General features: G+C 45.9%; 1 protein-coding gene across 1 annotated transcript; it reads left to right on the top strand.

The window, feature by feature from the left end:
- Positions 1 to 27,465, top strand: DUSP10 (dual specificity phosphatase 10). The gene is made up of 3 exons (XM_054399164.1): positions 1 to 802; positions 22,047 to 22,424; positions 27,200 to 27,465. The coding sequence occupies exons 1-3, from the start codon at positions 1 to 3 to the stop codon at positions 27,463 to 27,465; spliced, it is 1,446 nt and encodes a 481-aa protein (XP_054255139.1).

Here is a 27,465-nt window from a genome sequence, read left to right as displayed (position 1 = left end):
ATGCCTCCATCTCCTTTAGACGACAGGGTAGTAGTGGCACTTTCGAGGCCGGTGAGACCTCAGGATCTCAACCTTTGTTTAGACTCTAGTTATCTTGAATCTGCCTCTTCTGCCGGTGGGAGCAACTCCAGTCTGCTCAGCACAGCTATCGTGTCCCTAAAGACTGCTAATCTCACGTATATGCCCTCATCTAACAGCTCTGCACGCTCCCTGAGTTGTGGATGCAGCAGTGCCAGTTGCTGCACTGTGGCAACGTACGACAAGGACACTCAGGCCCAAACTCAAGTGAGCACCAGCAGCACCATCGCCGGAGCCTCCACCACCTGCCCTGCCAACCAAATGGTCAACAGCAATGAGAACGCTGGCAGCTTGAGCCCGCTGGGTGGAGTGGGGAGTCCAGTCTCAGGCACCCCCAAGCAACTCGCTAGCATCAAAATCATTTACCCCAATGATCTGGCAAAGAAGATGACCAAATGCAGTAAGAGCCACCAACAGAATCAAGGGCCTGTCATCATTGACTGCAGGCCGTTCATGGAGTATAATAAGAGCCACATTCAAGGGGCTGTCCACATTAACTGTTCTGACAAGATCAGCCGGAGAAGGCTCCAGCAGGGCAAGATCACGGTCTTGGACTTGATCTCCTGCCGTGAAGGCAAGGACTCCTTCAAGAGAATCTTTTCCAAAGAAATCGTAGTTTATGATGAGAATACCAATGAGCCAAGCAGAGTAATGCCTTCCCAGCCACTCCACATAGTGTTGGAGTCACTCAAGCGAGAAGGCAAGGAACCTCTAGTCCTAAAAGGTAATCTTCTCTTTTGCCCACAGTCTCATGATTCACTTTGCAGTGGTTGTACTCCAGTGTCAGCCTGACTCATGGCTGAACTTTGAAAGTGCCTGTTTATCTCTAGAGGCCTGCATGCCTCAAGCCACCAATGTCAAAGTGAGTGTCTTCTATGGACAAATCATAGAGCCAATGGCAGGGAGATGCCTACTTTTCTCTGACTGTTCTCCTTTTGTATTGGAGGGAGTGGGAACTGGAAGGAGGAGGAAATATGCTTCCTGGTATCTGTCTGTGCAGACAAAGAATTTCCCCCAGTGCTTACTCTGAGTATTTATAACCCAAGGGGCAGAGGTCTGGGAGGATACACTTCTCTTTTAGGTTCTCAGACTGACCTTTACTTAGCAGTCTTATTTTAGTCCATATAAAACTGAACTCATAGGTGCTGGAGATGGGCAGTGGAAGAGTAGAAGTGAGGTGGAAAGATGAGGGAGGCCACTTGGCCTGAGGCATTGCATCATGGACCAGTCAGCAAAACTTGAGGAGCAATCAGCCCTTGATTTGGTGGTATGGGGTCACTATAGTGGACAGAGGGAGATACTTTATCTAAAATGTGATGTGAAAGTGTTGTGTTTATGGTGTGCATGCTAATCTGTGTATATGGTTTTCCTGTAAGGACTCCTCTTTTAATGGGGTGTTTGCTCTATCCCTTTAATCTTTTGGGGGAAAGAAGCTCCATCAATTCAGGCAGCATCCAAGGAAATTTCCCTTGCTTAGCTTTATTCTGTACCCCCTGTTTATAACAGTGCTGCTCTCTAGATTGAATTTCCTTTTCCCCTGTGTGTTTATACCATTCAGAGGAGTGGCTGGCAGAGACTGGCCGTTGCACTGAGAAGCTATGGAAGGATTTGTTGCTTAGCTCATACTGTATGTGCTTAATTAACTTAATTTTCCTGTACAACTTACGAGATGGCAGGAGAATGGATTAGATTGATAGTTTATCCCCTTTCTCTGTTTAGCTTCATCGCTAATGCTCCTAAAGGAGCTGTGTCTTGTGGAAGCTTAACACTGCACTGAACTTTCTGCTTGCTCCCAGCAAGTGTATGGTCATGCTGAACTTGCTTTGATGCTTGCTGCAGGTTTCCAGTGTGCTTTTATTGAGTATTTTGGATCATGATGGTGCCCTTCACCTGTAAAAGAGGGAGAAGAGGTGCTCTGCAGAGTGAGATTACTGCTGAAGTCCTGCATTTCTGGTGTTACTTATTCTCTTGTACAGCCCTTGCAACAAGATGCATGGTTGTAGTCTAGAAGCCTTCCTATCTTTAGAAAAGTGGGATGCTGAGGGTGTTTTTCCTGTCTCTCTGAAAATGCCAAAGCTTCTGTGGACCTTAGACTGGCAGCTTTTCCAGTATCTGAAGTAAGATTTTGACTGAGATGGGGCTGGGAAGGTCATGGGCAGCCCCTTCTCTCACCTTCCCCATGCTGGCTGCCACCCCTGTGTGCTGGGCTTGGTTTAACTGAATGCTTGTGGGATTGCTTGGGCCGTTTTTCATTTTCAGCCACTGAGAAAGGTTAGCATCTGTCTCAAAGACCTGCTTAGCAGAAGTCCCCTCTCCAACCAGCAGATCTGGAAGTGTACTGAAAGGCAGAGGAAGCCCAAATCCTTTGCTTTTTGAATGTCGTGATGAGCTGGGCCAGAGCAGACCTCACATGGAGAAGTTTGTAGTGAGGAACTCCCCCCGATCACCTTAATTCGTCTCCCCTCTGAGGTGGGGCTCAAACTGAGGTCAACTGGAGTCGAGTGCAGGATAAAGCAGCGTTTAAGGCGGCCATGGCTAAGTTTCTGAGCTGCAGGAGTGGAGCTAGAAGCCCCCGTTACTTAGTTTCACTAGTTTTTTCCGTTATGCTTCAGCAGCTCAGGAGCTGGCCTGTGTGTGCGCCTGGATTCAGGCACTGAAATGAAACAGGGGGTAGCTGGGGAGCCCTCTTTGCCTCTGTTATTTTGAGCGATTTCTCCTGCTCGCTGCAATCCAGTCCTAATTTATTGCTGGCCCATCTGATCCCCCGTGTTGTGTTTGCAAACACTGGTTGCTAGCCTGGCTGTCCAAGTTTATGTCCCCCTGATCTGGTGCCACCTTCTCCATGTTTGGTGCTGCCTGTCAGCCCGTGGCCCCGTTGCTGTTTTTGTGGCACGGTGTCGTGTTGTGGGGCGAATCCGATCGGCAAAGCCGAGGGTTGAGTTACAGCTTTGGCTTACAGCCCGCTGGGGGTAGCGACGTAGCCTTACATGCATTTAGGTTTTAGGTGCCCAAATCTGTTCTAAGCAACAGAGAAACTTTGTGCTGTTTCCAAAGGCTGGTCTGTGATCTATAGATAAATGTATGTATGGTGCACCCTGTTAGGATCAAGTTAAAAGGAGGTGGCCTGATTTAAAACAGACCAATATGTAGACTAGCAATGTGATAAGAGAGTATGGGGATTGTGTGTATGGCATGGGTAGATATTAAGACCTCTGTTCTTCTTTCCTATCCCTGCCTTTTTTTGCTGCTTCCTTTAACAGGGAACATTTGCATAATTTTGATTTAAGCTCTTCAGAAGAAAAGATTTGCTTATTTCTTTGTTCACAAGGTACAACAGTGCCTGAGACAGGCATAACCCCTCTATTTAAATAAAAAAAACAAATATCAAACATGTATTTCACAGTGCTGCTGCATGGCCTCTAGCAGCCTAAGCTGTCAGGGCTGAAGCTGCTGCTCAGTCTGTGTACCACATAGGAAATAGGTTAGACTGGATGATCTTAAAGGTCTTTTCCAACCTAAATTATTCTGTGTTTCCCCACAGCTTTGTACTAGACTGTGGTATTGCATGCTTGGTGAAACCTAAAGGCTTCCTTTTTTTGTGGATGCTTTTTATTATTTTCTTAGTATTGGGAAAGAGATGAGGGAAAAGTGGTGTTGAGTCCAGTGTCCCTTTTGCTTCAGGCTGATAGCAAAGCTGTTGCTGAATTTGGGGAGGGAGAGCATGGTGAGTGCGGCCCCAGGCTGGATGTCAGCAGCCCTGGCCCTACTTGGTGCAGTTGTGCCCCTTCCCCTCTGGCAAACCCAACACTGCAGCATCTCTGCCTTCCCTGAGCATCTCAGTTTATAGTGAAAGTGCCCTGGAGCCTTGGGGGTTTGTGTGCTTGAGTTTGGTAGTGGTACTCAGAAACAGGAAACGGGAAATCCATTTGCGTTCAGGTGAAGAGTATTATTTTTACCCAGAATTTAATGTTTAGGTTTAGAATTGATTATCTAATTTCCAAGTTAAATTAAATCTACAGAAAATAAAAATTGAAGCATCTATACCAGTGCATTTCAACAGATCTTAACACAGGAGGAGTTGTCTTTGTCTCCCTGGCCGATATCTAGTGGTAATGTCTTCATCCTGCCCTTCCTCTTCTGCCTTTGTGCCCCAGCAGTGGGAGCCTCATGAACCCATGGAGGTTTTTGTGCTTAATTTTAAAAAGCTACTGTGTTTGCCTGCAGGAAAACACCTAATTTGAAAGCAGAGGTGCGAAATGTCATTTGGCAAATAATATCTTTATTTTCCTCCCTGTGCTGTGTAAGCTGGTGGCTAGCCTGTTTCAAGGGGGATGGGGAAGAGCCGGCTGGTGGTGATAACAACTGGTTGCTTCTCTGTTCTTGTTCCTGGTCTGAGCAGGTTATTTATGCTTTGGCTTTCAGTCTTCTCATTGCTTAGCTAACAGCGAAATAAATGAAGTGACTTGCTCTCATTATAGCAGGGAGTATACAACCTGCCAGCAAACCACTTCATGCTTTCTGCCACTGTCTAAGAATAGCTTCAGATCTCTTACCACACCAAAGTCACATATCAGTGAAGCTGAAACAGCTACAGAGGGCCTGAGACACCTATAAAAGGAATAAGTACCTGTTCTTTGTTGTCCCATGTTTGTGTGATCAACTGCCTTTGGAATACCTGACCTGATCATAATCTGCTGCACATATATAATTAATAATGATAATAAATATAATTTGTCAGTGTCTGTTACTTTAAACCCTGTTTGGATTACACTGCACAAATGTATCTGAGAGTGAAACTTAACACAATGGTCCACATATTCAGCTGACCAACAAACCACGTGCCTGGCACTTATTTCCACCAGAGATCTCCACTGAATAATTATTAGGTCATGGTTGTAATAGGGGAATGTGTATTTTTTAACCGTGAAGTAATGCGTGTGAAGCTTCCAATGTGTTTAAAACTAAAGTGTATTCCCTCAGCGCTGCAGGAGAAATCTGCCCCATCAGTCCCTGGAGGAAAAAAAACAAAACAAAACAAAAACCAAACCTCTGCTGATTGTGTTAGGGCTGAGATTTCACCCTCAGTTTTCAGACTCTTCCTGCTGGAGCTTGAAAAAAAATATGGAATAGGTATTGGCTGTAATACTTGAAAATTGGCTGGGTGTGTTTCTATAGCATTTCCATATACATAAATTGGGGCAATAGTGTGGTTGGAGACCTTTTTTTGTCTTTTCCTGTTTTTTGAGGGGATGCTTCTGCAGAGGAGTGTACCTCTAAACTTTGCCTATTCAACAGGAACCCAAAGTGTAGCGTGTCTTTCCAGATGATAGCATCTGAGCTTGAAGTGCTGGTTTGCACAGTGCCAGTCACATTTCAACAGCCCTTGGTGGGGAAGAGAGCAATGATGGTGCCTTGGAAAGAGGAACAGGAAGGAGATTGATCTGGGGTTTTTTAATTACTTTTTTTTTTTTTAATTGTTCTAACTTCTCATATCCTTGAAAACTAAATTTTAGAGTTAAAGCAAACTGTTGTACTAGGCAAATATCTCTGATGCTTGTAAAGACAAATATGGCTCCAGCTCTCTTTAAACTGAGGGGATGTCCCCTGCAGTGTTCCTGCTAGGTAGATCTTGGGCTATAATTACCTGAATGCCTCGTGTGCTGCCTTTACCCTTACATTGCTGAAGGTGAGACACTGCTAGTAGAATTTTGCTGGTGTGTTTTCTGGCTCTTTGTTCTTAAGGTGAGCACAGCCTTTTTGAGGGGCTCAGGGTGGAAGAGATTTGTATTTGAGGTTTGAGTGGTGTCTTCTGGATGTTAACAAATGCACTTTCTTCCAAAACAGCAACCAAGGTTGGTTTTTTTTTTTTTTTTACCATGCTTAGAAGCACAAACTTTTTAGTGAGATTACCTTGGCTTTGTGATGCATTTGAAGTGGAGGATCAGCCACTTACCTTTGGGTTATAACTCTCCCTCTTTTTGCTCTTGGTGAAAGGCCACATTATAATTAGTTTTTTTTTAAGTTTTATTTTTGTAATTAACTCTGAAGTGAAGAAATGCCATAAATAGGAGCAACATGGACATGCTCTTAATGTTTGTCTGTTTTGCATGTTTGCCAGCCAGCCACAACGGAAGTATTTATCAAACATTCATCACGGGCTTGCAAGGCTATAGAAGTCATGCTGTTTAAACAAGCAGATAATGGTAATCTATGAAGATGACCTAATGCATTGTCCCTTTGAATGCAAGATAAGATTATGTGTGGTGCCTTGGCCTTGTTGGGAAGTCTCTGGTGGGCATGAGAGTGTGCTGCCTACAGAAATCACAAGGCTGACCTGAATTATTGTGAGTAGTTGTTTGCCTGGAGCTTTGTTTCCAGATACTCACCTGAATCTGTCTTCAGGGTTGTGGCTTTTTATTTTTAAGGACCTCTGTAATGTAAAACTGCAACTTTTTTTTTTTTTGGAGGTTCTCATTATCACAAAGGTGTTTGGAATGCTGGGGCTTAAAGAAGAGCAGCAGTTATCATGGATGTCACCTTTCACCTCTTCACCTAAGAGTTGGCAGAGTCCTTTTGAGAGGAGGCTGGATAGAAGTGCTTTCTGGTGCTTGATCCAGTGAATGCTGATGGTTATAGCGGTGATGTTTGTACGAGACATGGTATATGAAGGTGTACCAGAGCCTTTGGGTTCAGCCACCAGTCTTTGCCATGGGTCTCAGCTCACCCTGTGTGGAGACAGAACAGGGGGCTGCTGTGAGGAAGCAGCATGGTGGGGTTCAGCATGATTATTTCAGCGGCTGGAAAGTCCCAGGGTGTTTGTGGTCTGTGTGTGGGGTGGCTGATCCAGTGCTCTGTGCTCGAGTAGCTTCATCAGTGAAGCTGTGGGGTTGGGGGTTTTTAATGCCTTGTGACTTTTTAGTACAGGAAACTCTTTGCTTTAGTATCTACAATTAAGGCAACCTTAGGTCTGGAAGCATCTCAGCTCTGGAGGTTAATTTTGGTGTGTCCTCCCCTCCCCTGAAAGGTGTCAGTTCCCCAGGACCCTGTGTCACTATGGTATGTGGTTGCTGACCTGATTCTGGAATTGTACAGCAGCATTTTAGAGCTTTAAGAAGAGGGAAGGAGACAGGAGAAGTCTCTCTCCAGTGTCAGCTGGCTAGAGGGATAATTCAGTGCCTAGATAGAGGGGCAGCCTTGGGCCCTGACCAAGACTGTGCAGTGGTTATTCTTTTGCTCTGTGACTAAGCATACACAAGAGACTTGGTCAGAGGCCTTGGACAAATAATTTTAATCTGCCTATTTTTTTTGTGTGGGTTGTTTGTTTGTTTTTTCCCCTGTCCTTTACACCTTTTGGAACACTGAGCTCATCTTTCTTGCCATCAGTGTTAAGTGTACTTGACCTAGGTTCGTCTGCTGTCGTGGTGGTGCCCTGAATCAGCACAGCTGACTGTTGCAGAAAGCAGGAGGGAGTGACCCCTTCCCCTCTTCCCTGAACGGTGATAAACTCTAGGCTCTGGTTTGCCTCTAGGTAGTATTTGTTCTTTTACAAATTTGAGATTTGTTTCCACGTGTTTCTCTGCTTGGGTGAGCAGATTACCTCCTCCTTAGAGGAAAGCTCCACTCCCACTGAAGAGGCCAGGATCCAAGCTTATGATCTCACAGAACTGTCAGGGTTGTGAAGGGACCTCAAAGATCATCCAGTTCCAACCCCCCCTGCCGTGGGCAGGGACACCTCACACTAGATCAGGGTCTCCTGGCACTTATTCTTAGTAATGCCCTCAAGAGCATGTCCCAGGGTAGTGTGTGCAGATAGATCTGAGCCAGCAAGTTTATGGGGAGCAACTGAGACCATGTAGGTCTGAGAGCCACCTCTTGTGAGTCTCTGGTTGCTGCTGCCTGGGGCAACACTCATCTTGTCTAGCTCAGCTACATCCACAGCTCCTTTGGCTGAGGAACAGCCAGCCCATGTGTCCCTGCAGTAGTCTGTGCCTACCAGAGGGGTCTGGGGTTAGCACAGTCAGGGTGACTGTAAATCTGTCATCACCTGTTGCTGGGGGGACATGAATGTGTTCAGTGTGTGGCATGACTTGGGAGCCACTGCTTCCACTCAGGTTAGATGCTGCTTTGCACATATGCATCACTCTGTTTCCAAGATAATGACTTCAAAGGAGGAAACTGGAAAAAAAATAAATTAAGAGAATATAATGAAGTGATGTGAACATGTTGATTTCCAGCTCATTTACTGTCCTCTAGCTTTAACAATTCTACAAGCAGGTTAATTCCTGCTTGATTCCCTGCAACTGAGAAGAACCACTTCTAATTAAAGGTAACAAAAAGAAGAAAAAATGTTGCTCCTTGTCCACACATGATTTTTTTTTTTTTTTAACAAGGATTTAAAGAGCTTTAGAAAACAGAGGATAACTTTTGTCATGTCAGTCAAGTTAGTTGTCTCCAGTTTATTATGTCGAAGCCTTATGTAGGCAGTTGACTAAAGTTTGGAAGTGAAATCTGTTAGAGCAGTTGACCAGTACTGTGTTGGTAATAATGGGCTCTAATTCTTCTGGGTCTCTTCTGAGATGATGGGAGTCTGATTGTTCAGTTGATGGAAACTAAGAAAAAGCTTTTTTTTCTTTTTTTTCTGCATAGTGTTTGCTGGCATCTTTTAGCTGCAAAGCCACTTAATATGATTATTTGACTTCAGGTTAGTCTAAGGCTCATAGGTGGTAGGTCCTGCCAGGCAGCATGATATCTGTAGAGGGATAGGTAACACAGTGCTTATGCTTCCTGGGAAACATTAGTTTTGGTCACATGTGGAGGCAGGGAGACCTGAGTTGGTTTTGATCTTGCTGAAGAGATTCCTTGCTTGATTGCTGTTTAGCTCTGGATTCTGTAAATGTCTTTTGGATTTTTTTTTTCTTTCCATTCAGTCTGGAACATAGAGATGCAAAATGGGCCAGCTTTCTCTTGCCCCTTGGGTGTTTTTAGGGTCTAGCCTTACCTGCCTGAGCATGAAGATTGGGATTTAAGTTCCATCAGGGTTGGCCCTGAAAGTTGGGTCAGAATGGGGCTGGTTTGCACCATGCTAGTTCCAGTAGTTTGCTGCTTTTATTTTGGGCACTGGGATATGTTGAGATAGCACCTTTTGTTTCCTCTGGGTTTTCTTTGTGTGCCTTTGAAGTAACTTGCTGGTAAGTGTCAAATTAGAGCCAATGTCATTATTGCTATTTTAAATTTATCATTATTGCTTATTAGATAGAGGGAGGTGATTCTCCCTCTCTGCTCTGGTGAGACCCCGCCTGGAGTACTGTATCCAGTTCTGGAGCCCCTATTACAGGAAGGATCTGGAGGTGCTGGAATGTGTCCAGAGAAGGGCCATGAGGGTGATCAGAGGGCTGGAGCACCTCTTCTATGAGGACAGACTGAGAGAGTTGGGGCTGTTGAGTCTGGAGAGAAGAAAGCTCTGAGGAGACCTTATTGTGGCCTTCCAGTATCTGAAGGGGGCCTACAAGAAAGCTGGGGAGGGACTTTTTAGGATATCAGGTAGTGACAGGACTAGGGGGAATGGAACAAAACTAGAGATGGGTAGATTTAGATTGGATGTTAGGAAGAAATTCTTCCCCATGAGGGTGATGAGACACTGGAACAGGTTGCCCAGGGAGGTGGTGGAATCCTCATCTCTGGGGGATTTTAAGGCCAGGCTGGATGTGGCTCTGAGCAACCTGATCCTAGTGGGAGGTGTCCCTGCCTATGGCAGGGGGGGTTGGAACTAGATGATCCTTGAGGTCCCTTCCAACCCTAACAATTCTGATTCTATTATTATAATTATGTCTTGCAAAAGGACAGAAATTCTTCACTTTTCAGAGTTTAAATCCAGCAGGAATGGATGGCACTGTCAAACATTTCTGTGGTATATCAGCACCCACTTTTCCTTTTATATTAATGCAGTTGTTGCTGGTGTTCCAGATGTGGAGGAGCAGTGGTTTTGACTGGATAAAAGCCTGTGTTCGTGTTCAGGAGAAATTAAGTAGCCTGCTCTGTTGCTAGAAAGAAACTGTCCTGGAGAGGTTGCCCTTAGAAGGGTGAGGTGAATAGATAGCTGAACCATGAAGGTGTCAGTGTTCTCTGAAACACACAAATGAAACAGAAACATCCACTCCTACACATCCAGGATTACAGATGTCTGACACTGTGCTTGGACCTTCTACCCGTCCAGATGTGCTGAGCCAGAGGCCACTGCGTTGTGCTCATGCCGTGTGCCACCACACCACCTGCTGCTGACCGTCTTCAGGCCAGCTGCTTGAGGGATGTGCATGGTGATGATCAGGGATAGACTTGGGAATAGATTAAAACCCAAACAGGGTGTTTTGGATGAATCTGCTCTGCTGTACCTCTGTCTGTGCAAACACTCATAGCTCTTGGTCAATATAAAACTATTTGTGGTATCTTTATTGCATTAAAATAGTTCGTTCTCCCCTCCCCCCCCCCCCCACTTCCCTTGCCTCCTTTGTACATAGCTTTAGCATTTCTTGATGACCTTTTTGTTAATATGATTTCCAGTGGGAGCATTTCACAGTAGAAGTATGTATTCCTTCAGGGTTTAGGCTGACATTTCCAGTGATTATTTAATTGGACTTCATGTTAGGCTGCATCCCCAGGGGAGCACATACTTTTGCTATGAGAAGTTGTAATGTGTCTAATTTTGAGTTTCTGCTATAAACGCTTGCCCTCCAGGGAGGCTAAGGCCAATCCTCATCTGTGGCTGCAGCATTGTCACCATAGTGTGTTTGGGATGTGGGATTTATTTCTTGTCTTGTTCCTAATTGCCTTCTTGTATAGCTTAATCCTTGTACCGAAATTGAGAGCAAGCCTTCTCCTCTTTCACCTTCCTGACTGCTCCCCAAGGATGCTGTCATGCTTTGAAGGACGCTGTCATGTGCTTTATTTTCCTGCAAATACTCTTTTTCTACTTCTTCTTTCAATGGGCAGACTCTGCACTCGCTCAGCATAGGGGGATTTCCAGTTTCAAGCTGGAACCACTGTCTTGAATCTCTTGAATTCAGAGATATGGTCCATAAGTATACACAGTGGCTTCTGGACATGCTGGTGAGTAGTCTAGAAGTTAGTGGTGTCTCTTGGAAAAAGCAGGTGAGTAAGGTAAGGAAGGGACTTGCATGGGTGTGGATTTGGGGGATTTGCATGGGTGGCCTGGACCCAAAACTTAGGGTCTGATGGGTGGGGAAAAAAATGAGTTTAAGGTGACAAAACCCCAACCAAACACCAAAAAATCCCTCCGAACCACCCTACAACAAAAACAAACAAACGGAAAAATCAACCAACCAACCAAAAAACTACCAGGGAAGGTTTCCATTAGGCAGGTTTTAAAAAAAAGTTAAAAAGTAAAAACTTGTTTTTCTAATTGGAACTAATTAGGATCATAGAATGGTTTGGATTGGGAGGGACCTTGGAGATCATCTAGTTCCAAGCTGCCCATCATGGGCAGGGACACTGTCCACTAGACCAGGTTGCTCAAGGCCTCGTCCATCCTGGCCTTGAACATCTCTGGGGAGGGACATGCATGACCTCCGTGGGCAACCTGTTCCAGTGTCTCACTACCCTCAGTGTAAGGAATTCCTTACATCCAGTCAAAGTCACCACTCCTCCAGCTCAAAGCCATTCCCTCTCATCCTATCACTACAAGCCCTTGTAAAAAGTCCCTTCCCAAATTTTCTTGCCCCCTTTAGGTACAGGAAGGCTGCTGTAAGGTTTCACCAGAGCCTTCTCTTCTTCAGGCTGAATAGCCCCAGTGCTTTCAAGCCTGTCCCCATATGGGAGGTGCTGCAGCCCTCTGATCATCTTTGTGGCCTCCTCTGGACCTGCTCCAAGAGTTTAGTGTCCTTCTTGTGTTGATCTAGTTGTCCCCAGAAGAAAGGAGAAGGGCTGAGAGCTGATAGAGGAGCAAAAAGGAAGTCATGTTGAGGTGTGGAAGGCATTGGAGGTGACAATGTAGTTGAGAGGAAGTGGTGGTTGGACAGAAGCTGAGAGTGGAGCTGGGCAGAGCCTAAATCTCCATACAGCAGGGAAGAGGCTTTCAGTGACCTCTCTCCTGCCCTTTTAAGATTTATCCCTTGGCCAGCTGGCTGCTCAGTGCCTGGTGTCAAAGTACAAAATGAAAGTAGATGACACCAGGCACTGCAAAGGCCAGTGGGAGAGGATGTGCTGTGGCCAGAGGTGTGAGCTGTTGTGAGATGGAATTAGAAGAATGCAAACATGCCTGCATGTTCCTCAGTGCTGAGGGGAAACCTTTCCACTTTATCCTGCTTCATGCTCTTGACTTCTAAGGGGACCTCAGAGTGATCGTCAAGGATGTGCTTGTAAGTCCTCTAGGCCAGAACTGTGTACAAACAGAGCTCTTGGGATAGTTCCCACATGGAAAAAACCTGACCTTGCAAGTTCTCCAGAATGAAGGGGTTTGCCTTTTTTTTTTTTTTTTTAAAGTGCTGTTGGCGGTTTGATCAGAGGGAGGAACTAGATTGAGTGTATCGAGGTGGAAGCTGTTCTTTGTGAATTATGTTTACTTTGACTTTTTTGTGTTTGTTTAAAGCTTAATCTTTTGCAGCAAGGCTGATGCTGAATGTTGTGTGAGTGACAGGGAAATTAAACCCTGCAATGGGTCTTTGAAACCTCCTGTGGACAGGTGAGGAATATGCTTGCAGGACCAGAAGGACAGACTTGTTAGGAGCAGGAGAAGAAGAAAAACTTTGTCAGGCCTTTCATTTTGGAAAACAGGAGCAATGTAGGGAGTTGAGGTTAATGTGGATACTTAAAAGGATAGATATTTTTTTTTTTTATTTCCCCTCCTTTCTTTTAACAGCAGGAACAGTAATGTGCAAATCAGTCCTGGTGTCACTCTGGTCTCCTTGTATAGTAGAAGGATGGGGCTCCCTTCTGTTGTGGGCTTGTCTTCACATAAATCTCCCTCCAGTGTTTTAAAAACAAACAACAATACCCCCAAACCACAATTTCCTTGAAATTAAGGGAACAACTCCTAACGTCACCTGGGTGAGTGTGGTCTCATAGGTCTCCACCCCTTTTGACAGAAGGGAGTTGCCCTTCTCAGCTTCCTGCTATGTGGGCCAAATACAATATTTTTAACCACATCGAGCTTTCTACAGAAGTAAGGGCATGTCCTGAGCACTGCTCAGCAGCAGCTGTGGTGAGAAGAAAGACATCTGTGTTGGTGAATGAAGGATGATCTGCTTGGTGTGAGAAGCACAGTTCTTCACCACAGCCAGCAGAGCCCTGCTTGGACAAAAAAATGTCTGTCTTGTTGCTCAGGAAATCTGAGCACCCTTCCTTTCAGCATCACAGGGTGAAGAGAGAACGGTCCCCCTGTGCACCATGAACCATCTTTGCTGTGGCTAAAATGATGCCAGCAACAGCTGTGGGGAAGTGTGACTGCTAGATGTTCCACTGCAGGTTGGTCTTAGCTCCCATGCTTCTCACGTGCACCCTCAGTGTCTTTATGTCCTCTGTACTAGTGCCTTTGGTACCCAGCAGACCTACCCTTGCTTGAGGCTAAGGGAGTACTGCAGAGGAAATACGGAGAGTTAGATACTTTTCTCCTGCTTTTACTCTGTTATCTGGTGGTGTTGGAGATAAGGTAGTGGACTTTTTGGGTTGGTTGTGGCCCAAACACAAGATCCTTTGTGCACAGCCATGACCTTCTGCAGACATGGCTGTGCTGGTCAGTGGTATGAAGAGGTGATCTGGGTGTTTGTTGACATCCTGGGTGTGGATTTGGCCTATACTGGCTGAATTCTGCTTCAACCTGTACAACTGCCTTTTCCTTGGTGGAAGCAAACAAGCTGTGAGGGATTTGCTGCTAAGAGCATACCTGTGTCAGATGGGAGCAGTGTCCCTTGGCACCTCCATGCTGGACCTTGCTGGTTCACCTTTCATAATAATCGTTCCTAACACAGATGTGACCTGTGGACAGGAGATTGCCTCCAAATGATCTCAGCTAGTCTCAGCCCCCTGTGAACCTGTTATGTGAAGGTCAGTGCAAGGAAAGCAATGATACCTACCTTCTCAAGCTCGGGGGGACCGTAGCCTGAGCCAGAGGTGAAGAATATAGAATCACAGAATTGTTTTGGATGGAGAAGACCTCTAAGATCATTGAGTCCAACCATCAACCTAAGACCACCATGGCCGTTAAACTATGGAATCATAGAATGGTTTGGATTGGAAGGGACCTCCAAAGGTTGTCTGGTCCAACCCTTCTGCAGTGAGCAGAGACATCCTCTACTAGATCAGGTTGCTCTGAGCCTTGTCAAGCCTGACCTCGAATATCTCCAAGGATGGGGCCTCAACTTCATCCCTGGGCAACCTGTTCCAGTGTTCCACCACCCTCATGGTAAAGAACTTGTTCCTAATATCCAATCTAAATCTTTAAATCTTCTCTGATTTAAAACCATGTCCCAAAGTGCCATGTCCACACGTTTCTTGAATACCTCCAGAGACTGAGACCTGAGCAACTTCTTCCACTGCCTGATTTCAGTAAAGAATTTTTTTCCTAATATCCAATCTAACCCTCCCCAGGCACAATTTCCTCTTGTTCTGTCACCTATAGTAGGGAGAAGAGACCAACCCCCACCTCACCACAACCTCCTTTCAGGGAGTTGTAGAGAGCAATGAGGTCTCATCTCCAGGTTGAACAATCCCAATATGTGACAGTAAGGAGAAAGAAAATGACAAAGCAAGTGTGATGCTCAAAGGTAAGTGCATCTTGCTTGAGCATGGTGCTACAGTCTATAGCATGTCCTGCCCATGGTACAGGAGCAGCCTGAATGCTTGCATTGAAGTGATCACAGGATGTTAGGGGTTGGAAGTGATCTCTGGAGATCGAGTCCAACCCCCCTGCCAGAGCAGGGCCATAGAATCTAGCATAGGTCGCACAGGAACACATCCAGATGGGTCTGGAAAGTCTCCAGAGAAGGAGACTCCACAACTTCTCTGGGCAGCCTGTGCCAGTGCTCTGTGACCCCCACAGTGAATAAGCTCCCTCTCATGTTGGGATGGAACCTCTTGCGCTGTAGTTTATATCTATTACCCTATCACAGGGTGCAATGGAAAAGAATGCTGCTGGTGGCATAGCATGGGGGTAGGCACGGGTCCTGGACCATCCTGCCAGGCTAAGGGAGGGCACAGCACTGGATGGATGAAGCATCTGGAGGGTACCTGGTCTCTATTTTTACATGCTGGAGTTGCATTCGCTTAACCTTGAGGCATCCTGCAGTTTGAATTAACTTGACACAAAGTCATCTGTTCATTAATAACACAGGAGCAGCTTAATTGTTGTCTTAGTGGAAAAATACATGAGACTGTCATCAGCTGTTGCTTCTGGCAGTGCTTTTCTGCAGTAATGTAAATAAATGAGGTCACAGGTTTAAAGGAACAGGCTGTACTTGCACAAACTCAAAGCGTCATCTTAAACAGATAGACACCAATTGTTGGAGTGGCTCTGACCTGCACCCCATATGCTCACTGCAACTTTTCAACCTCCAACGCAATCAGATGCAGCCACAGGGGCTTGGGTTTGGTTTTGGTATTGACAGAGAGCACATACTGAGTGGGTGCTTTAAAATTTCATTTTGTTCCTCAGAGAGTAAAGCTTTTGGTGGCCAGAACCCTGGTATCACCAAATGCTCCCCTTGAGAGCCCAGCAGCTCAAGAGGAGGGGCAATTACAGACTGAACATCATCTCTGCTGATGCTTCACAGCATCCTGGGATTTCTTCTCTTCTTGAGTGTGTCTGGTTTGTTTTTTTTTTTTTTGGTTTTGTTGTGGGGTTTTGTTGTTTTTTGTTTGTGTGTGGTTTGTGGGTTTTTTTTATGGCTTTGTGATACTGTAATCAAGGATGAGCAGATCCAGAAATCTGCCTGGACAGCTCTGAAAGCTGAAAGTATAAAAGGTCTGTTTGTCTCCCAGGACCACGTGTTCTCTCTAAATGTGGAACCCACATCTGCAGTCTGTCATGATTTTGAAAATATGCTCCTGTTTGTAATTGTGGTGGGAACACCCAGTACCTGCCATGCTCAGAACAAAGTATTGCCAGGACAATGAAGTAATGCAGAGGTATTGCTTTATGGTGAGGGTGTCTCACGGTAGCTGCCTCTCTGAGCTCTCTCCCTGGAGAGGGAACAAGGTCACTTACTCCCTTGCCTGGGAGGTAAGGTCCTGTTTCCAGATAGGAAACATATTGCAAATTTACTGAAACATGTTGTAATCCCACATCCTAGTTTGCAAGTAGCACCCAGCCTTGGAGCTGCACTGTGGGTTGAAAGAAGTGCCAAAGAAGACACAGAGAAGGAAGGCATGTGTTACAGTACTCCCTGAATTTTAGTTCTGAATCTCACCTTAAACAATGCAAAAACTACACACACACACACAAAAAAATCCAAAACCCAAAGCCAAAAACATCACTCAAACCACCACCAACAAAATGAGCAAACAAACAACCCCCAAAACACAAACCTCAACAAATACAATCACAAAAAAACCAAAACAAACCCCCCCAAAAAACCCCAACAAACAAACAAAAAAGCCCCTAACCCACCCACCCACAACCCCCAAACTAAAGCAATAAGCTTTAAGCTAAACAAAAAGCAAACAAACCCCTCTTGTATAAAATGTTTGTAGCTTGAGGTAAGGCTTTTTTTTTTTCTTTTTTTTCCTTGCTGTTGGCTGAAAATGATTTTCTAATGCAAGGTCATAGTCCTTTGTAAGAAAGAGTTGGTTGCCTAGCTCCTGCCTTACCTATTGTGCCTGTTTTGCATCGTATTTGCCCTCTCCTGATAGCAAATGACAGGCACCATGCTTGACATGATATTTTTTTTTGTGCAAGCACCATGCTTATTTGTTCAGAGCTGATCTGGCTTCTGTCCAGCTGCTCACCTGGCCTCGTAGTGCTGGTGCAAGCCCTGGGCTCCTGGGTGGCTGTGGGGCTGGGAAATCTGTGTGCAGCTGCTGCCTGGGTGCTGATCAGCAGGGTATTTTGGAGAACATTAAGCAAGATGTTTACGTGCAGATGGTTGCAGAGACCTTGAGCAAACGTGTGAATAGCTGGAGCATGTACAGTACTGATTTGAAACTTCCCAAAAGTTTTGAGGTCTCAGACAATCCAAAGCCTTAGCTGCTCTGTCAGGGCAGGATGCTGGAAGATGTCACACGCTGATAACTGCCAAAATAGCTTTTGCATCAGTGGTGAGCAACAGCCCTCAGTCTTCTGTTGTGTTCCACTAGATAGCAGGCAAGGCCATCTGCTGTGAAGGGTCACAGGATGTTGGGGTTGGAAGGGACCTCTGGAGATTGAGTCCAAGCCCCCTGCCACAGCAGGACCATAGAATCTAGCACAAGTCACACAGGAATGCAACCAGATGGGTTTTGAAAGTCTCTGGAGAAGGAGACTCCACAACCTTCCTGGGGAGCCTGTTCCAGGGCTCTGTGATCCTCACATGAAGAAGTTCCTCCTCATGTTGAGGTGGAACTTTCTGTGCTATAATTTATATCCCTTGCCCCTTGTCATATCACAGGGTGCAGCAGAGAAGAGCCTGTCCCCTCCCTCTTGACACCCAGCCCTCAGATATTTATGAACATTTATTAAATCCCCTCTCAGTCTCCTCCAGACTAAAAAGCCCCAGGTCTCTCAGCCTCTCCTGCTTCATTGACTTATTTCATTACAGAAGAAATACCCTGGGTTCCCCTGTGTGCTGGACACCCTTGTATGTCCAGCTTCATTTGGATTTGGGTAGGTTCAGCTCCCCTGAAAGCCTGCCTGGCAGCTGCCTGGAGCACCCTGTAGATAAAAGCTCTTGGGATGTTTTCCACATCCTTGCCTGAGCTGCATCAAGCTTTCCGGGTGTCTCAAGCTTTCAGCTGTACTATGGTGATTAAATCTGTGTGGTGTGTTTAAAGCTAGAAGAGACAGTTTACAAGCATGACATTCTGTAGAGGGGAGCATTTGTGGCTTATCTAGCTGTTGGCATTTTAGGTTTGTCATTGAAGGTGGCTACATGTCTGAGTCCAGGCTTCATGGCTGTTGCTGGAACTGCTGATGCATGTTGCTATGCATGCTAATGGGCTTTCTAGGTGGCCATATTCTGTTGCCTCTCTGTATGTGATTAAGGCTTTTTGCAAGCAGGAACTGAAAAGCTGCCTCTAAAATGTAGTGTAGTTTTGTGCTAGTGAGAGGCTTCTGCCAGGCTGTGCTTCTCTTCTCTGCTCCCTGTTACTGCTTTCTAACACTTCCTTCATGCCCTGAGTTTGGAAGTGCTTGAGCAGCCTTAACCACAAAACAAGTTCTCTTACACCCACAAGTGGAGTCTCTGCATCCGTGCCTTGAGCTTCCTTGTGATCTGGAGCTGCTGTCAGTAGCAGTGATATGTAGTGGTCAAGCATTGGAATAGGTTGCCCAGGGAGGTGGTGTTCAAGAAATGTGTGGACATGGCATTTGGGACATGGTTTAATGGCCATGGTGGTCATAGGTTGATGGTTGAACTCAATGATCTTAGAGGTCTTTTCCAACTGAAACAGTTCCATGAGTTTATGTTTTGGTCCTTGCTGAGTTTAATGGATCAGCTCTTAGACCAGGCTTGCAGTAGCTGTGCATTGGCCTCCTCTCCAGGTACAGCTTTTTCTGTCACCTGCTGCACAAAGGCTTTAAGTGCTGAAGTGGCAACTGCTGGACAAAGTAATACAGATGCACTTGAATATCCTGTACATTCTATTCACTTTCATGTGGAGAGTTCATCTCTCCTTAACTCTTTCTGGCTGCTCATAATGAACTTTGCTTGGACCTTTTTTGGGCATTAGCCTTATTAAACTGTAGAAAAACCTCAGAGTTATGCATACATGAGTGCTTAAATTACACTAGTGCTTCCTAAATTACCTAGGAGCAAGGATCATATGTGGTGAGTGTGGCAGGAGGGGATTAAAGGAACACTGTTCCTAAGATGTCTGGATCCTGTTTTGGGACCTGCATGACTTGTATGGCAGTGCAGATTCAAGCTGAGCTTTAGAGTTCAGCTTCCTTCCCAAGACTGCATCTTGCTGCATCCTTTCTGAGGATCCAGTCCCCCACTGCTCACATCTGAGCCAGTTTAGGTTGTTATACTCTCCTCAGTAAGGTGTTGTTTCAAGGATGTTTGTTGTGAGGGTTGCTTGGCTGTGGTACTTTACATATTGCTTGAATTGACGTTTTAGCTACATGGTCCCTCATATGAGGGAGGAGAATGAGGAGGGATGTGGACTGACATTAGCAAAGGTGATCTCTTCACTGATGAATGTCAGGAAAGAAATTGTGGATGAAGCTGTTGTATGTATGCACTTGAGTGATGAAGCAATGGAATCCTGCCTCTGCCTATGTCTGCTTACTCCCAGAAGGCAGTAGGAGAGGTGGAAAATAAGTGTTGGCTCTGGAGTCACTAAAGTAACTTTTTTTTTTTTCAGGGGTTTGCTGGGGAATCTCCTCATGCTCTGCTTATTGTATAAAGAGCAGTACTGAAGCAGAATGGATTGATTTCCTATGCAGGAGGACAGGACTGTGAGTTAGGGCTTAGCCTTTCATCCAGACTCTAGGCTGGGGCTGTTGGTCTGGATGAGACTTCAAACATCTTCAGCCTGAGGACCATAGTATTGTTTTCATGAATAGACTGAGCCTTTCCAGACTCTGTCAAGACCAGGTGGTGCAACTGGCAGCCAAGCTCAGATTTTTATTCTTGTTCTGTTTTCCACCCCACTCCCCTGTTGTAACAACCTCACAAGTAGAGATCTTTAAGGCAGATCCCTTTCTGCTGTCTGCAGGACAAGGGCAAACAGCTGAAGACAAGCATGCCATTGAGGCAAGGGAAGTACTCTGCCATTTCATAGAATCATAGAATTGTTTTGGTTGGAAAAGACCTTTAAGGTCATCAAGTCCAACTATCAGCCTAAGACCACCGTGGCCATTAAACCATGTCCCAGAGTGCCACGTCCACACGTTTCTTGAACACCTCCCTGGTCAGCCTGTTCCAATGCTTGACCATGCTTTCAGTAAAGAATTTTTTCTGAATATCCCACCTAAACCTCCCCTGGCACAATTTCAGGCTATGAAATTTCAGAATTTTATGGCAATCCAAGAATTTATGGGAAAGTGAATTACTAGCAATGTATGAAGTCTGGGCATTAAAAAGGACACGTATTAGAGGGTTATAGTCTAGTCTGGGTGCCTTGTACTCAACTTGTGCTTTATGGGCCATTGATCTGGTCCCTGGGTGTGTCCCACCCCATGCACAGGTGTGTGGACATTCGGAGTTACAGCACTCAAGACACAAGGAGCAAAGTTCTTTGCCATGTGACAGCATGTTTTGCTTTGGTTTAAAATCTTCCTTCACTTAGGTAACTGTAAAAGAGCATGAAAAAAACCCCAAACAAATCCATTTTTTTCCTTTTATTTTCTTCCTTTATTTATTTATTTTTAAATAACATTATTGGGGTGGTGACATTCAGTATTTACTTTGGCTAATGTAGCTCCTTCTAGTACCGGGTTGGTTTTGTTTTTTGGTTGTGTGTTTTGTTGGGTTTGGGGTTTTTTTTGTGATTTTTCTTTTGGCTTGCATTCAAGTACAGTAGAGTCTGAAAACTTGACCCGACTCAATGCAGTGCATGCAAGTATCCTGGTAGACCATCACCATGTGCTTTTGTGGTCGAGGCAGGGGGGATATATGGTTGCATTTCTCCTCTTTTTCTGCCTTTTTCTTTTGGAGGAGCCACCTGTTAGCATTACATCAGCAGCTCCCAGGAACGCCGCTGCTTCCTACCAAAGGCCTTACACAAAGTAGTTCTTCTTGTATTGTTTGTGCTCAAAGAGCTGATGTCATGCCAGCTGATGTCATTGTGTGCTTTGTGTTCATCACTATGGAAACCAGGCAGGTGGGGAGCCTGGGGCTGATGTAATTGCTGAATGAGGTGTAGAAAGAAGGTCTGGTTTGCTGGCCCTGGTTCTGTGGAACTGCCCTCTTGGGGGGAAAAAAGAAAAGAAAGAAGGGAGAAAATGCTGCTTGAAAAAGCCAGCAAGATGTGCAATAGAGCCAAGGGACACACAAGCTGAAAAAAGTGACTTGTACTCTTCTCCTCCCCCCTCAGATCCATTTCCCAATCCGTATTTATATCCTAAAAATAACGCTTGCTAGATGTTTTCAGGCAGCCAGGGCAGAAAAAGGAGAGCTGTTTGCCACGTGTTGAGTGAGCGCCTTGGTGGCTGTTAGGTTACAAGGAGTGGTGTTCTTTTGTTTGGCTACGTAAACGTGTACAAAACCTTTCCTGGAGCACAGCAATGAGCTGCACCCACCCCTTCATGGGGGCGTGCCCTGCATGGGTGCTTCTGGTGGGCAAATCTGCTGTGGACAGGTAAAGCTAAAATACTGTGCTGGGTGGCTCGCTGCTTTGCTCTAGCAGTGAGCTCCAACCTAGCAGTGAGCTCTGTGTGTGCTGGTTCCTTATTACTTGATTCCCATGGCACATCTCTGCAAGACTGTAAGAGTTCTTGTGTGTCCCCAGCGTAGCTCATCACTTTGGTGATGTTTTCCTTCTTGGAAAACTTCTTTGTCTTTACCCTGCTGACTTTGCCTCCTCCCTTGACTTTGTAGGTGTGGCAGCCCCAGCACACTGATGTTGCACAGAGGTGTGTTTTCTTCCAAGCCTGTTTCTTGGCATTGTCAGCCTCGTGGAGGGGAGAACAGTGTGCGCTGCTGACTCATGCCACCCTTGCTGTTGGTGACCGTGCCCACCATTGGTCTTGGTGATGGCGGTGGAAACACTAGAGCCAGCTCCACTCTTGGAGGCCTTAGCGTATGCTCCAAAAAAAGGTTGGTCCAAAGCATCACCAACCTCAGGGTGCCTAACCAAAGTATCTGCTTGGTCTTTCTTTCCAGGAGGACTCAGCGGTTTCAAGCAGAACCATGAAAACCTCTGCGATAACTCCCTCCAGCTGCAAGAGTGCCCAGAGGGGGGAGGAGGGGGCGGCGCCTCCGCTGTGCCCCCCACGCTACCTCAGTCCATCCCCACCACGCCGGACATCGAGAACGCTGAGCTCACCCCCATCCTGCCCTTCCTCTTCCTCGGGAACGAGCACGATGCTCAGGACTTGGAGAAAATGCAGAGGATGAACATTGGCTACGTCATCAACGTCACCACTCACCTGCCCCTCTACCACTACGAGAAGGGAATGTTCAACTACAAGCGGCTCCCCGCCACTGACAGCAACAAGCAGAATCTCAGGCAGTATTTCGAAGAGGCTTTTGAGTTCATTGGTAATTCCCCTTTCCCAAAATGTTTCTGGAGAACTCATGTTTTCAAGCAGTTCAAGCCTGGAGAAGAGGGGGCTCAGGGGAGACCTTATTGCTGTCTACAACTACCTGAAGGGTGGTTGTGGCCGGCTGGGGGGGTCGGTCTCTTCTCCCAAGCAACCAATAGCAGGATGAGAGGACACAGTCTCAAGCTGTGCAAGTGGAAGTTTAGGCTTGATCTTAGAAAGAAGTTCTTCACAGAATGAGAGATTGCCCATTGGAATGGGCTGCCCAGGGAGGTGGTGGGGTCAATGTCCCTGGAGGTGTTTAAGACAAGACTGGATGAGGTACTTAGTGCCACGGTCTAGTTGATTAGTTAGGGTTGGGTGATCAGTTGGACTTGATGATCTTGGAGGTCTCTTCCAACCTGGTTGATTCTGTGTGACTGGAAATGCTCCTGCGTGTTCCTACCTGTTGTAAGAATCTAGAGTGGATTTTATGTTTCACTGGCTGCCCTAAAGGCTGCTGAAAGCCATACTGACTTTGGTTTAGGTTGTCAGCAAGGCTGAGCACCTCATGTTTCTACTCCTTCTCATCTCTGGCATATGTAGTTGAGCAACCTGGGAGCACAGTTTTTATCCACTGATAGGGATGCCTACCTCCAAACTTCCAGATTCAGGAAACCCCAGAAAATGAGGCCTCTCTTCTTGATGCATTTGTGTTCCTAGTTTCCATAGTGGCTTCCAGCCAGTTTTTCATAGTAACTGTTCTTAACGATGGCTGAGGCTTTCCTAACTTAATTTCATGAGAAAACTGACAAAGCTTCACAGTTCACTTGTTCTACTGTCAGATTTATAACTTCAGAGTGCCTGCATGGATGAGTGGATTGTGATGAAAACTTGTATTAATAAGGCTCTGAAGCTTGTAGGCTGTGTGAGAGTTCACCACAGACATGCAGCATGCTGAGGAGATTGCTGAAGAAATGACCCAGCAATGTCACCTTGCGACGATTCATGCAGCACAGCCCTCAGCCAAGGCCAGCGGCAGCTTCCGCTCTGGTTGGTCGTCTAGGCTAAAGCCAGGTGGCCTCTTTAAGCCAGGCTGGCCAGTGAGGACGTAAGCACATGATCCTGAAAGCTTTTGAGGACTTTCCCTCATCCCTTTATGTCTTTGTGGGCACAGCTTTGGCAGCATGGTGAGTGTCCGCTCACTTGTGATTCCCCAGCACAAGAACACGTCCCAGGAGGTTTTGTGAAATATGCTGGGAGGAACCACTGACATGTAGTCTTCAGCAACCACTGACATGTAGTTTTATTTCCTTGTGCTGAGGTTGGACTAACTCTTTACCAATGCTTCAGGTCCTATGGTGGAGGACTAGCCAAAGGAAATGTGCTGTGTTATGGCTTAAGTCCTTAGCTGACCCCATGCTGAAGTGGGGTGCAGAGCTGTCTTCCTCCCTGCCCTCAATCTATCAGTGTTTATGGCCTTTGAGATGTGGGTTCACAGCTCCTGAAACTCTACCCCCAGTCTGTGCTAGCTCTCTGGAGTTGCTCTCAGGCTCAGCAAAGATTAGGCTGCTGTCATGGGACCCAGTCCCAGAGCAAGGTCCAAGCTCAGCATATTCCTCTGAGCCCATCTGCCCTGGCTGTATGCGTGGGCAGGGGCTGGCTGTTCTGAAGCAGACAGCTCATCAGCCTGGCCTGGCTGTGTTTTGGCTGGCAGGGGGGGGACTATGTGCTGATGCTGCTACTCCAGTGAAGGTGAACAGGCAAATGGTTGCTTACACTGCAGTTCAGATGGAGGGGCAGTGCTAAAGCCTGAGTCTTACCTATGAGAGCTCCTGGGAGCCTCTGAGCTTCTGGACAGTATAGAGAGCCAAAGGGTCTCTACTTAAAGCCAAATTTTCTTTGGTGTTCCTAGCTCAATCCCAGCTCTACTAGTAGCTCTCCAAACTGCTGATGACTTTGTGCATGGGAACATGACCTCCCTTTTTTGAGTGAAGAGAAGCCCTCTCCGAGGTCAGAGGAGAGGTAACCTCACTTTGGTTCTTTGCGAAATGAAACTGGACCAGGAAATCCAGTAAAACCTTAAATTTTGAATTCCACAAGGTGGGGAGATGCAGTAAGGCTAAGTTTACGTGAAGAAATTGCAAAGCTCAGCTGAGGCTCTTTGGGAGTGGGAGGGAGACTTCTGCTCCCAGCATCCCAATGAACTGCAGGATTAGAACTCTCCAAACCACTAAAAGATAGTGTTTGGCTTATGACCTTACCAAGGGCAGAGAAAATAGCCTTGCCCTGAAAAGGCTTAGAAAATGTTTCAAAACCCATTTTATTTTCCTTTTTAATAATTACAGCTTGAGGGTCTGTCTTTATTTTTAATAGACAAATATTTCTCCATTGAGAGCTTCCTCTCCATGGCAAATTTAACCAGCAGGGAAAGTAACTAGTCACAGCTTTCCCTTCCTCAGGGTAAACTTTAAATTGCACTTCAGAAGATTTGGAAATGCTTAAACAGCCAATCATCACCCTATGTTTCTTTAAATATACCCTGAAAAAAACCCACAACCAAACCTAGGTTTAGCTAAGACTAAAGCCATAGGAAGTGAAATCATCATAAACTCTCTGGAAAAGTGTGTCCAAATGAGCTAGAGAGGTTCAGCTTTTGGAAATACTAACAGGCTAAAAATGTCTAGAGGGAAGCTGGCTTCATTTATGCTTTCAAAATACAGGTTGAACATGTGGGGTAGGATGAACCATACTTGTGGTGGGGTTGGATTCATGCCCAAACTTGCAAATTCATGCTCCTGTGGATTAAAATAAAAGAAATAGATTAAAATGTCACACCTTGAAAATTTTATCTCCTGTTTTAAAAGCAGGCTGTGGGAGGTGAGGATAGTGTGGTAGTAACTCTCCTCTTTTTTTCATGTCCTGTTAGCATGTGGTTCCAGGGGCTCTGTCCTCCCTAAATGCTGCCCAGGTTGCATCCCTCTAAGTGATATATCTTGATGGAAAGTGAGTGTGTAATTTTGAGTGCATGTGTGTTTTTGTGTGCCTCCCTGCCCACCTCTTCCTTTATCCACTGCTTGCAGAGAAGCTCTGGAGTGACAGCTTTCAGCAGAATGCAGTACTTTGCTCAAATCATGAAGAGACAGAATCATGGAATCATTAAGGTCGAAAAAGACCTCTTAAGATCAAATGCCATCATCAACTCAACACCACTATGCCCACTAAACCATGAAGTGCCATGTCTGTCTGCGTGGGTTTTTTTCAACAGCTTCAGGAATGGTGACTCCATCACTTCCCTGGGCAGCCTGTTCCAATGCCTGACCACTCTTTCGGTAAAGAAATTTTTCCCAAAATATAAAATCTAAACCTTCTTCTGGTGCAATTTGAGATAATTTCCTCTTCTTTCAAATAGTTACTTGAGAGAAGAGACCAACACCCTCCTCACTGCAACCTGCTTTCAGGTAGAGAGCAAAAAGCTCTCCCTTTAGCTTCCCCTTCTTCAGAAGGGGTGGCAAATCTCTTTTTCACACCACTGAAGGTGACCAAGGTAAATCAGACAGAGCTCGAATCAGTCTGAGGTCTTTTACCAGCTCTTAAGTCTTGCTGAGGTATAAACCAGACCCAGCTCCTGCTTTTGCAGAGATGCCTTAGCAGAGTGCCCTGTTGAAGCTCATTTCAAGAGTAACTTAGTGGAAGTCTCAAAGCAGAGGACTTGAAACAGATGTATTGTTAGAATTGCATCTGAAAAGGCCTGGGTTTTGGGAAGGTGCTGTCCTGCTTTCAAAGGCAGGGAGGCTGAGAGGCTGACATAATGCAGCAGTATTATGACAGAGGTGTGGAGATGAAGTCCAAGCTGCTTCATCATGGGCCTTGACCTCCCAAATAAATGCTCCCTGACAGCACACAGGAAGCAGCATAGCAATGTCTCTCGATATGCAGTTTGGCTAAAAGAGAGGTAAAAGCAAACGTGAGGATTTTCAGTGCCAGTTTGGCCTCTGTGTGTCACATTCAGTAACTCTGAAACCCCAAAGGAGGATTGACTGGGTGGGAATTGGCCTGGATCAGGAACAGTGTGGCCAGCAGGAGGAGGGAAGTGATCATGACCCTGTCCTCGGCACTGGTGAGGCTGCACCTTGAATACTGGGTTCAGTTTTGGGCCCCTCACTATAAGAAGGACATCAAGATGCTGGAACAGGTCCAGAGAAGGGCAACAAAGCTGGTTAAGGGTCTGGAGAACAGGTCTGGTGAGGAGCTGAGGGAACTGGGGTTGCTTAATCTGTAGAAGAGGCTGAGGGGATACCTTATTGCCTTCTACATCAAAGGAGATTGTAGTGAGGTAGGGGTTGGTCTCTTCTCCCTAGTATCAGGTGATAGAAAGAGAGGAAATGGCCTGAAATTGTGCTGGGGAGGCTTAGGTTGGATATTAGGAAAATTTTCTTTACTGCAAGAGTGGTCAGGCACTGAACAGGCTGCCCAGGGAGGTGGAGTCACCATCCCTGGAGGTGTTCAAGAAACCTGTGGATGTGGCACTTCATGACATGGTTTAATGGCTGTGGTGGTCTTAGGTTGATGGTAGGACTCAATGATCCTAGAGGGCTTTTCCAACCCAAGCAATTCTCTGACTCTATGACAGGGATAAGACTGCTGTGCTTCTAATCAAACAAAGAGACTTTTTACGTTAAGTTACTCTTTGTTGTATCGGGGGTTTTTGTTTGGGGTTTTTTTGGGTTTTTTTTGCTTTCTGATTTAGAGACTGACAGAATTCTCACTTTCTTCTCTCTTTCCTGTTTCCAGAGGAAGCTCATCAGTGTGGAAAAGGTCTCCTCATCCACTGCCAGGCCGGTGTGTCCCGCTCTGCCACCATCGTTATCGCCTACTTAATGAAGCACACGCGCATGACCATGACGGATGCCTACAAATTTGTGAAAGGCAAACGACCAATCATTTCCCCTAACCTTAACTTTATGGGGCAGTTATTGGAGTTCGAGGAGGATCTGAACAACGGCGTCACCCCACGGATCCTCACACCAAAGCTGATCGGCGTAGAGACTGTGGTGTGA

This window comes from Indicator indicator, chromosome 2 (genome assembly GCF_027791375.1).
Source record: "Indicator indicator isolate 239-I01 chromosome 2, UM_Iind_1.1, whole genome shotgun sequence".
NCBI classification, from domain to species: Eukaryota; Metazoa; Chordata; class Aves; order Piciformes; family Indicatoridae; genus Indicator; species Indicator indicator.
The sequence above is the reverse complement of the archived record's forward strand: the minus strand, read 5'-3'. Positions and strand labels throughout refer to the sequence as shown.

Excerpts from the sequence above, each read along its gene's own strand:
- DUSP10 (XM_054399164.1), top strand. The coding sequence starts at position 1 with ATGCCTCCATCTCCTTTAGACGACAGGGTAGTAGTGGCACTTTCGAGG. Across the intron at positions 803-22,046 it reads GGAACCTCTAGTCCTAAAAG|GAGGACTCAGCGGTTTCAAG; the intron begins GTAATCTTCTCT and ends CTTTCTTTCCAG. Across the intron at positions 22,425-27,199 it reads AGAGGCTTTTGAGTTCATTG|AGGAAGCTCATCAGTGTGGA; the intron begins GTAATTCCCCTT and ends TCCTGTTTCCAG.